This window comes from Myxine glutinosa, chromosome 2 (assembly GCF_964187855.1).
Source record: "Myxine glutinosa chromosome 2, kmMyxGlut1.1, whole genome shotgun sequence".
Lineage (NCBI taxonomy): Eukaryota > Metazoa > Chordata > Myxini > Myxiniformes > Myxinidae > Myxine > Myxine glutinosa.
Genome location: NC_136262.1, coordinates 110425194 through 110437704, shown reverse-complemented (window position 1 = coordinate 110437704; position 12511 = coordinate 110425194). Strand labels below are relative to the sequence as shown.

Genomic DNA, 12511 nt, shown 5'->3' with positions numbered 1-12511 from the left:
TTAAGTGGGGTAATGGAGGGCGGGAAGAAAAATATATTAGAGTGGAGTGAGAACTTTAATGGTTATCAATCGGATAATAAATATTATAATTTTAAAATGGTATGTGGGAGAGGAGGAGGTCAAACAAGAACCCTCCGTGAAACATACCACTTTATACTTTCACAACAAAAGGTTAAGGAACCTGTATACTTTATAAATATACTTGATGGGGATGAGTTCTATAGGAGAATGGAACTCTTTAAAAAGTTAGAAAGAGATAATATATTTATAGGCTCATTAGTAGAGTGGTCTAAGGAACTACATTAAGGGGCTAGTGGGGGGAATAGGGTAAAAATTACATGTAAGTGAGAAGGATCATAGGTTCATAAGGCTAGAAGGATTATAGGTTCATAAAGGAAGAAAATCATAGGTTCATAAGGCTAGAAGGATTATAGGTTCATAAAGGAAGAAAATCATAGGTTCATAAGGCTAGAAGGATTATAGGTTCATAAGGTGAGAAGGATTATAGGTTCATAGAGGGAGAAATAGAGGTGTTTATGATTTTTGAAAAAGACAAGGGGGTAAATGACATTAGATAGGGATTTCCCATGTTAAACGGAGGTGTCACAGAAGCAACATTTATCACCTACTACCCACACACCAAATTAGAATTCGGTCCTTCGCTTATGCATGCATGCACGTACACACGTAGGCATGCACGGACGCATGCATGCACGGACGGATGGACGGACGGACACACGGACGGAGGGGAAAACCATAGTCCCCCCTTTCGCTTCGCGGTGCGATGGGGGACAAAAAAGTGGTTGACCTTTTGCCCTCAAAAATATATAAGATTTTGTCGGACCACGAACTCTACCATTTGGTGAAGTTTCGTGAAGATCGGTTTCAAATTGTGACCTGTAGGCAAGTATAAGTGAGCGGACAGACAAACACACAAACACAAACAAACACACACACAAACCGGAGTGATCAACATACTTGGGGAATATATATTTTTTTGCCAAGTAACAAACGCACACACAAACACACACACAAACACACACACAAACACACACACAACCAAACCGGTGATGAACATACTTGTCGAAATTTTTTTTTTTGGACGTAATAAATGGACCCAAATGCAATATCCTCTCTGGCGAGAGTAATAAAATCTGCCTCAGAATGATTAACTTTGGAGAAAGTTTCTCGTACAAATCAAAAGTATCCACTTACGCCGAGAAATGGAAACCAGAACATTCCTGTGACTGTGCTGTCACGTTATGTGCTGTGACGTTATGTGCTGTGATAATTTTAATGATGTTACTCTAATAAACTAATCACTATAATAACGACATTAATTAAACCTTGGGTAAGTCTAGAGCTAGTTGTTGTTGTTGTTGTTGTTTTATATCCCGGGACAATTATTCGACCGACATATAGCGACCCAGAGATCCCCCACATCCAGCATGGTGTACCCCGGCCTTCACGAAGTCAGGGCCACGACAGAGCCAGGTGGGACAAGTGGGACAAAGAGAGAGGGACAAGATGGAAAGGGCAGGTCCATGGTGACCAATCGGCTCTATGACCATGACTGCGCTGCCCTGATAAATCCGGGCAGCAGGGAAGAATGGGGAAGTATTACAACTTACGTTGGGGGGTGTGGGGATACAACCACCACAAAGACAAGTTATAGACAGTTGTAGACTGGAGGTAGTTTTTAGCACAACTGTATTTATCAATAATGGCAAGATATCGATGACCATAAAAAGTTAACATTTACGCAACATGATATTGGTGATGAGTTGTCCATGCCACCTTTCTGTTGCTTTGTATGTAACGTTTCTAATTTGTTTACAGTACATATGTGTGACGTTCAAAAGAAGTTTGAGTGAGATACAATAGCTGAAGTGATGCCAACTTGTTGTTTATCTTTCAATGGACAAGTACATCGCTTACGGATGGCCTTTTTCTTACCAAATCTACTTACTTGGATGTTGAAAAACAAAAAACTTCAGATTTCTGGGACGACTACCCTATCTCGTTCTCGAACATTCTGAACACCTTCTCATATTATATCCTGTTGTTGTTTTTTTAACTTTCATGAGGACTGTCATCTACCTCAGCATTTTTTACTTTACCTGCCGACAGCTCCTTACATCTTCCAAACTCCCTCTCAAATTCTTTCTTATGTGCCAACAGCTAACTTACTTACTTCTGCAATAACGAATGATCCCATAATAGCTTGTGTAAGAAAACAGGAAGAAAAGGTCAAAACAAAGCAATGAAGATTTGATTGGGGTTTAAAACCATAACATCCATGTGTTGAGAAGTGCTCAGCTAGTTTTTTTAATGCATGGTCAAGGCTCCTGGAAGAGTGGGGACACAAAACAGATCAGGGCACAACATAACTAATGGAACAGCAGGACAAATGGGGAAATGCTAACAGCAGGGCAGAGGAAAAAGGTAGACGTAGACAGACAAACGAGGGATGCAGGGAACGATGAGGGTTTGGAGAGAACACAAGGGACATGTGGGGGTGGTTTAACTGGTGTAGAAAAGGCAAGGGCTTTGGATGGGGGATGACCTGGGATGGTGGTGAACACCTGCCTTGAAGAACCGGAGGGAATAATGAGATTGAAGAGAGTGTGGAAGGTGGTTCCACAGGAGGGGAAAGAGAGGAATAAATGAGTGGAGGTGAGCAGTTGTTGTAGATTTGGGCAGATTCACTAGGAGGGGGTTGCTGGTGGACCAAGTGGATCCAGCAGATGCTTGTGGGGGACAGAGCATGGAGAGGGCAGAAGATGCAAGACCAGAAAGAAGTCAGAGAGACCAGTAACCTGTTGGTGATGGTGATGTGATTGGCTCACAGATTCAGCTTCTATTGCGATAGATTCCAATGATCTTGATGGTGTTGGTTTCCACGGCATCAAGCTGAGCAAGATGTGAGGCAGGGGCACCAGCCCAGAACGGAGAGCAGTACTCCATCAAACTGTTGATGAAAACCTTTTAAGTGGATAGGAGGTCAGGTGTGCCAAGGAAGGACTTTGCACAATGGAGGATGCCCAGTTGGCGTCTGGCTTTGGAGGCCAAAAATGTGGCTTGCCCAACAGAGATCATGTCTGAAAGTGAAACCACAAGAGTTTCAGTGACTGAACCTCTTTGAGATGGTTGTTGAGAAAGTACATGGAATAGTTTTCCATACGGTTCTTTTGGTGAAAGATGTGAGTGAGTGTGAGGGTGAGTGTCTTGGATTTGTCAGGATTGAAAGACATATTCCAAGTGTTTGACCAGGTTGTGATTTTGTCAAGGTCTGAGGAGAGGGAAGAGGCAACTGCCTGTCTACCTGAAGGATGAGGGATGACATAGCAGAGAGTGGAGTCATCAGCAAAGAGATAGAGATGATTTTCCAGAGACCCAGAGAGATCATTGATGAAGATTAGGAATAGGATGTGGCCTAGAACACTGCACCTTGGGGAACTCCAGCCTTTGGACAGAGAGAGAGAGGAGAAGACCGGATTCCATTGAGAGCCACACGTGGGCTATGAGAGTGGAGAAAGTTAGTAATCCAAGAGTGGACGTGGCCTTGGATTCCATAGACAGAGAGTTTGGAGAGCAAGGCGGGATGCCAGACTGTATGGAAAATGCTCGACATGCTGTATGTCGAGGGAGACAGCGCTGATCTCATGTCTGGTATTGAGGGCCTCCATCCATTTTTGGGAGAGTAAAAGCAGCATGTCCAAGGTGGAGTGACCTGGTCTGAATCCGAATTGATGATATGGGATGAGGATGTTGGAGAAAAGGAATGATTTTATGTCATGTAGTGCGATGAAGGATTCCATGACCTTGTTGATGATTGGAAGTAAGGTAGTTCGTCGGTAGTTAAGGAGATCATTTTTTGCACCTTTTTATGTAATGCTGTGATGTTTGTGGATTTCCAAGCAGACGAAGATGACTTAGGATAAATGACTGGGTGAAAATGGGCAGAGAGAGGAAGTGCAAGAGCACAGGTTTTTAGCATGCGTGAGCTGATGCCATCCGGTCCAGTTGCTGAGTCAGAGTCAGAGTTTAGGATTGCCAGAAACGTTTCCACCTTCTCAGGTGTAAAAAAAGACAGAATTTAGGAGCAGTTGAGTATGACTGGGAACGACTGTTACGGGCTTTGTGGAATGATGTGAGGCTGCATTTGGTTGGATTTGCATTCCAGGAGGAGAATGCAACTTGTTTTTAAAACAACTGCCTCACCACATGATTCAGAGTACCAAGAGCAGGAGGATGAATCAGATCAGACTTGTAAAAAGTCCGTCAAAAATTACAGGTTGGAACAGCTTATTTGACGGTGCAGCCTCGTGAGCATTCCAAAGTCTGAAGCCTCAGCCTAATGTCAGGTCAGGTGTGCTTATCTTCTTTATTTATTAGACATCTTACGGATGTAAATGAACACTCGTTTTACTCTGCGAGTGTTGCACATCACGTACAGTGAATTTCACCTTCCTGCGCCTTGCATTTATCGTGATTTTAAAAAACGCTTCTGTACACCGCCCTTGAGGCTCGGTTTGCAAGCCACCGTCTACATCTCCAATAGAAGAGACATAATTACTCTTTTATGGAAAATGTTTTTCGAGTTTGTTTTATCCTCAAAAAATAGACCGTAGTGAACACACATTTGTGCTCCCACCTCTACCCCAGCACCACCTCCCTGCTCTACCCAGTTCTTCATTTCTCAAACTGGATACCACTAACTCATAACCATCTAAAAAGGACTTGGTCATAATTCCTTTGAACTTCTTATATCCTTCAACACACTTTACACTCTTTTTACAATCCAAAGCACAAATTTATTTTTACATCCGCCACCGAGGGTGGAAGGAGCTTATGTTTTCACCCCTGTTTGCGAACAAGATATCTCAAAAAGTCGTAGATATATTATGACAAAACTTGGTGGATGAGTTGGGCAAGTGACAACAACAAGCCGATTAGATTTTGGTTCAGGTCAGCAGATCTGGACTATCAGTTGATACAAAACGTAAACTGTTCAGTCTGGCGGAAGTATACGTTCAACGAATTGCAGTTCTAATTTTTTTTAATTGTTTTTTTACCTCCGCCATTGAAAGTAGATGGAGGTTATATGTTTTCACCCCCTGTATGTTTGTCTGTTTTCATTCTGTTTTACCCTGCCAAGCAAAGTAAATGGGGCACACAACGTTGTGCTTTGCAAGCCACAACAACAGCTGGTTAATCATTGTTGTCGCAGTGAAGACGAAACTGTTATCAGTGGCGGAGGTTTCGTAAACGGCATGGAATGTTTCTAACCCTCGTGGTGTGTGTGTCCCTCTTTTCATGGACTTCTTAACATTCTCAGTCTGACAACTGTTTATATAACAATGCTCTACTAGTCATCCTTCCGTCAATTTTTTTTGTTTTGCCCAGGAACACATTCAATTGTCACGTACAGGTAATGGATCAAAAAAATGGAAGCACCAATGTAAAGTCACTTAATGGGGGCATTGGGTCCCCACGTGCGGACCAGTACGGCCTGTATGTGCCATGGTATAGAGTCCACCGGCGTCTGGAATTCTGCAGGAGGGATGCGGCACCATTCTTCCAAGAGAAAGTCAATCAACTCACGCCTGCTTGATGGAGGTGGAAAAGACTGTCCCAGGCATTGTTCCAGAATATCCCATAAATGCTTGATTACGTTCAGATCCACAACATATGGATAACATCAGTGTCATACTCATCAAACTATTGGGTGACCACACCATCTCTGTGGATGGGGGCTTTGGGGAGGGTCTCCCCTTATAGCATGCTAGCCGTAATTACAGGCAACCAGACCCGTACAGCATTGTTATACATGACCCTAAGCACGCTGGGATGTTATTTGCCTGTATATGCCGTGGATCTCTGTGGATGGGGGCCTTGGGGAGGGTCTCCCCTTATAGCACGCAAGCCATAATTACAGGCTACCAGACCTGTGCAGCATTGTTATACATGACCCTAAGCACGCTGGGATGTTATTTGCCTGTATGTGCCGTGGATCTCTGTGGATGGGGGCGTTTTGGGAGGGTCTCCCCTTATAGCATGCGAGCCATAATTACAGGCAACCAGACCCGTGCAGCATTGTTATACATGACCCTAAGCACACTGGGATGTTATTTGCTGCCACACATGGGCCACACCTGCGTGGAAGCTGCACCTTGGCGATCGCCATTTACCCAGGTGTTTCCATTTTTTGTCTACTACCTGGAGGAGACCAGTCCTTGGGTCAATTTGTTTGTTCATCCGATGATGCCCCCATTTGTATGTATTATTAGTGGCAAATTTTGATTGCATTGTGGGAAAAAAATTGTGCAAGACTGGATACTTCCGTCAACAAAGGTGGGCCCCTGTCTGTTTGTCTGTCTGTGAGTGGGATATGTCAAAAGGTTGTGGACGGATTGTGACAAAACTTGGTGGATGAGCTAGGTAAGTGACAAGAACAAACCAATTTGATTTTGGTTCAGGTCCGAGTCCAGATCTGACCTATCGGTGGATACAAAACGTAAACTGTTCAGCCTGGCAGAGATGTGCGCTCTACCAAGTGCCCTTCTAGTTACCTTTGCCTCTGAAGGTGGATGGAGTTTATGTTTTACTCCTGTTTGTCTGTCTGTCTATCTCTGAGCAGGTTATCTAAAAAGTTGTGGATGGATTCGGCCGAAATTTGGTGGACGAGTCAGGTAGGTGACAACAACAAGCGGATTCGCCTTTTGAGGTCCAAATCCAGATCTGACCGATCAGTGGATACAAAACATAAACTGGTCAACCTGGCGGAGGTATGCTGTCTACCGAGTGTCTACTTTTGACTTTGCAATTTTTTATTTATTTAAATAATCGCGTTATTTACAATATTTTCATCAACACACAAAGGATATGTTTCATGTACTGGGCATGATCAATGTATTTTGTGAGTTGTCACTGAAATCAATGGCGTCTTGCAGTACAATTAAATGCTGCAATTCTAGAAAGTTCTGCATCTCTAATCATGTTACTTCTGAAAACTTTTTTACGATATATTTTTACCATTCTCACGAGCTTCTCCACATTCGCTGCTATTTCAAGTATTCGTCATAATGTGCTCGTTGTAAATTCCCCAACAACTTGCCGCTTACCTGCACGCTGGCTTCGTTTCGAATGCACACCTCATCTCCTTCGTCACACAGCGGACCCGCAGTAACGGTTACAGCGCATAGAGCGAGGAGAGCAGCGAGTGTCGAGCGCATCATGCTCCACGACTCCACAGGCACAATGATTCACAGTAATATCCACATAAATACTAAACGGAATGAGCTAAGCACACAACACTGAGGTCACAACCGGTGTTCCTTTTGCAATCTCCACACGGACACCCCGAGCTCTCCTTATCTTACTCCCACGTCTGCTTTGCCTCGAGCTGAGCCAGAGATAATAACACCACAAGGCTAACTGACATAGACATTTTGTCATCATATTACAAAAAACCTAAGTACCGGTACACATTATAAAAGTTACAATAACCCAGGAATTACACAAATCCACGTACACATTATAAAAATTACACTAACCCACGAGTAACACAAATCAACGTACACATTATAAAAGTTACAATAACCCAGGAGTTACACAAATCCACGTACACATTATAAAAGTTACAATAACCCAGGAGTTACACAAATCCACGTACACATTATAAAAATTACAATAACCCACAAGTTACACAAATCCACATACATATTATAAAAATCACACCAACCCACGAGTTACACAAATCCACGTACACATTAGAAAAATCACACGAACCCACAAGTTACACAAATCCACGTACAGATTATACCGGTACACATTATACCGGTACAGTAATATCCACATAAATACTAAACGGAATGAGCTAAGCACACAACACTGAGGTCACAACCGGTGTTCCTTTTGCAATCGCCCCACGGACACCCCGAGCTCTCCTTATCTTACTCCCACGTCTGCACAAATTTACACAAATTTGCTCACCAAACTCTCCTCCTATGGTATCCATGGAAATCTCCATGCAGGGCTTGCGGACTTCCTCTCTGGTCGTAGTCAACGTGTGGCCCTGAATGGATTTCTCTCATCTCCCCTTCCCGTTCAGGCTGGAGTTCCCCAAGGCAGTGTGCTGGGCCCTGTGCTTTTTCTGGTCTTTATCAATGATCTCTCCGACTCTCTGGAAAATCCTCTGTATCTCTTTGCTGATGACTCCACTCTCTGCCGCTCCATTCCTCTTCCCTCAGATCGGCAGTCTGCAGCCTCCTCACTCTCTGAAGACCTGGACAAAATCACAGACTGGTCAAACATGTGGAACATGTCTTTCAATCCTGACAAATCTCACACTCTTACTATGTCTCTCCGAAAAGCTCGACTGGACAACCCTCCCATCTACTTTCTCAACAATCCTCTCCAAGAAGTTCTGTCGCTCAAGCTTTTGGGTCTCACCATCTGCCATGATCTTTCTTGGGAAAACCACATTTCCAAGCTGGCCTCCAAAGCCAGTCGCCGACTGGGCATCCTCCGTCGTGCGAAGTCCTTCCTAGGCACACCTGAGCTCCTCACCACATACAAGGCTTTCATCCGCAGCTCAATGGAATACTGTTCTCCCCTATGGGCTGGTGCTCCTGCCTCACACCTGGCTCGGCTTCACGCTGTTGAATCCAAAGCTTTCAGAATCATTGGAATCTCCCGCGATGAAGCTATCTCTGAGGGCCTTTCACTCACTCACCGCAGGCAGGTAGGTGGTCTTTCTGTCTTCTACCGACTCCTCTCCGGCCTTGCTCCCCCAGCTCTCTCTGTGCTCTGTCCCCCAAATATTCCTACAGGTCGCACAAGATCTGCCAGCCACCCTCTGATGGTTAAACTGCCGAAATCTCGGCTCTCTGCTCACCTTCACTCTTTCATTCCTCTTTTCTCCCGCCTCTGGAACAAACTCCCACACTCACTTCAATCACACTCCTCCCTCCAGGTCTTCAAAACAGCTGTTCACCACCATCTCTTATCTTCCCCCATCCAAAACCTTGATCTTTTCTACCCCCGCTAATTCACCCCAGATCCACCTTGTTTGAAATTCCAACTTCTTTCCTGGAAGTCCTGGCAGTGTCCATATGTTTTATACCTCTCCCACCCCCCCCCCCCCCTTCCCATGCCTCCCTCCCAAAGCCCTCTCCCTCCCACAGTTCTCTCGATGTCTCCATGTCTCTCGGTCCCTGCTCTCAAATGTTGTGTTTGTGTCCTTCCCCCTCTCTCCCCATCTTGTCTACCGCTCCCGATGTTATTTGTTTTGTGTGTCTGTTTGTCTTTCTGTGTGATTAATGTTCGCTCTTTCACGAGCCTCGATCTTGTATACAAAAAAATAAAAAATAAAATAAATAAATAAATACAAATCACACGAACCCACAAGTTACACAAATCCACGTACACATCTATCTATAATTCCAGTAATCTCTGTGTGTGTGTATGTGTGTATGTGTGTGTGTCTATGACCGCTGTTTCTCGACAACCACGGGTCCGATATACTTGAAACTTGCCAGGTATATTGCTGGGGACCTGAGGATGTGCCTTTTCAAGGTTTCATATTAATCGGAGAAGTAGTTACCGAGCTATGTCCAAAAAACGATTCAACCAATCAGAGAGCAGCGAGCTATCACGTGTGCCGAACGTGGCGATCAGACTCTGCCTCGGACGGCACATTTGAGAGCGTATTCATTTATTTCACGTTGGCAAACTATGTTGGCGCTATGTTGGCGTTAAACTATGTTTTAAAACGAAATTAAAACTAATTTGCGATTCATCGTAACTGCGATGTGCGACCTTCCGGACAGTCAAATGAGGACGTCACTTCCGGACTTACGGATAGTCATAGTGACGACGTACTGATGCTGAACGTGGCGAGCAGACGCTGTAAGGTACGATCGATTGTAGTACACGTTTATAATAACTCTGCCGATACAGGCCCGATTAACTGCAGCGCCATCCGAGCTGCGGCGTCGGGACGATACATTCATTGTACGGTCACATCACGCACTTACGGGCACGCCCATGGGCCCATGGGCACGCCCATGCATGCATGGGCGAAGACATTATTATTATTTTTTTTTGGCAAGGAACGGGCACCCACGTACGGGCACGTCCTAGTTATAAAAATCACACGAACCCACAAGTTACACAAATCCACGTACACATTATAAAAATCACACTAACCCACAAGTTACACAAATCCACGTACACATTATAAAAATCACACGAACCCACAAGTTACACAAATCCACGAACACATCTATCTATAATTCCAGCAATCTCTGTGTGTGTGTGTGTGTGTCTGTGTGTGTGTTTGTTTGTCTGTGACCGCTGTTTCTCGACAACCACGGGTCCGATATACTTGCAACTTGCCAGGTATATTGCTGGGGACCCGAGGATGTGCCTTTTCAAGGTTTGAAATTAATCGGACGAGTAGTTACCGAGCTATGTCCAAAAAACGATTCAACCAATCAGAGAGCAGCGAGCTATCACGTGTGCCGAACGTGGCGAACAGACTCTGCCTCGGACGGCACATTTGAGAGCGTATTCATTTATTTCACGTTGGCAAACTATGTTGCCGTTAAACTATGTTTTAAAACTAATTAAAACTAATTTGCGATTCATCGTAACTGCGATTTGCGACCTTCCGGACAGTGAAGACTTCACTTCCGGCAGCCAATCACAGAACGCGTTGTTGCGAGCCGAGCCGAGCGCGTGCGCCATTACGGTTCGTAATTCGATTTCTTCCGGAGAAAATAATAATTTCTCGATTTCTTATGCGCATTATTTCTCCCAGAGCGAAGGGCGGAAGCGAAGAGCGTTGTTTTTTTTGTTTACGGGCGTACGGGCGTACGGGCGGGGTAGAGCGTACGGGTAGCGTTTTTTTTTTTTTTTGGCAAGGAACGGGCACCCACGTACGGGCATGCCCTAGTCTATCTATAATTCCAGTAATCTCTGTGTGTGTGTATGTGTGTATGTGTGTGTGTCTGTGACCGCTGTTTCTCGACAACCACGGGTCCGATCTAATTGAAACTTGCCAGATATATTGCTGGGGACCCGAGGATGTGCCTTTTCAAGGTTTCATATTAATCGGAGAAGTAGTTACCGAGCTATGTCCAAAAAACGATTCAACCAATCAGAGAGCAGCGAGCTATCACGTGTGCCGAACGTGGCGAACAGACTCTGCCTCGGACGGCACATTTGAGAGCGTATTCATTTATTTCACGTTGGCAAACTATGTTGGCGTTAAACTATGTTTTAAAACTAATTAAAACTAATTTGCGATTCATCGTAACTGCGATATGCGACCTTCCGGACAGTCAAATGAGGACGTCACTTCCGGACTTACGGATAGTCATAGTGACGACGTACTGATGCTGAACGTGGCGAGCAGACGCTGTAAGGTACGATCGATTGTAGTACACGTTTATAATAACTCTGCCGATACAGGCCCGATTAACTGCAGCGCCATCCGAGCTGCGGCGTCGGGACGATACATTCATTGTACGGTCACATCACGCACTTACGGGCACGCCCATGGGCCCATGGGCACGCCAATGCATGCATGGGCGAAGACATTTTTTTTTTTTTTTTTGGCAAGGAACGGGCACCCACGTACGGGCACGTCCTAGTTATAAAAATCACACGAACCCACAAGTTACACAAATCCACGTACACATTATAAAAATCACACTAACCCACAAGTTACACAAATCCACGTACACATTATAAAAATCACACGAACCCACAAGTTACACAAATCCACGAACACATCTATCTATAATTCCAGCAATCTCTGTGTGTGTGTGTGTGTGTGTCTGTGTGTGTGTTTGTTTGTCTGTGACCGCTGTTTCTCGACAACCACGGGTCCGATATACTTGCAACTTGCCAGGTATATTGCTGGGGACCCGAGGATGTGCCTTTTCAAGGTTTGAAATTAATCGGACAAGTAGTTACCGAGCTATGTCCAAAAAACGATTCAACCAATCAGAGAGCAGCGAGCTATCACGTGTGCCGAACGTGGCGAACAGACTCTGCCTCGGACGGCACATTTGAGAGCGTATTCATTTATTTCACGTTGGCAAACTATGTTGCCGTTAAACTATGTTTTAAAACTAATTAAAACTAATTTGCGATTCATCGTAACTGCGATTTGCGACCTTCCGGACAGTGAAGACTTCACTTCCGGCAGCCAATCACAGAACGCGTTGTTGCGAGCCGAGCCGAGCGCGTGCGCCATTACGGTTCGTAATTCGATTTCTTCCGGAGAAAATAATAATTTCTCGATTTCTTATGCGCATTATTTCTCCCAGAGCGAAGGGCGGAAGCGAAGAGCGTTGTTTTTTTTGTTTACGGGCGTACGGGCGTACGGGCGGGGTAGAGCGTACAGGTAGCGTTTTTTTTTTTTTTTGGCAAGGAACGGGCACCCACGTACGGGCATGCCCTAGTCTATCTATAATTCCAGTAATCTCTGTGTGTG

The 12511-nt window shown here is 44.7% G+C and overlaps 1 protein-coding gene across 2 annotated transcripts in view; it reads right to left on the bottom strand.

Annotated features, from left to right (window-relative positions):
* LOC137421433 (matrix metalloproteinase-9) overlaps nt 1–7582 on the bottom strand; it is a 123194-nt gene extending 115612 nt beyond the window's left edge. For both annotated transcript variants that reach the window (XM_068107487.2, XM_068107489.2), the window contains exon 1: nt 7128–7582. In XM_068107487.2, the coding sequence (XP_067963588.2) occupies nt 7128–7241 (114 nt within the window). In that variant the 5' untranslated portion in view covers nt 7242–7582. The remainder of the gene's footprint in view (nt 1–7127) is intronic.
* Between the last annotated feature and the right edge of the window lie 4929 nt (nt 7583–12511).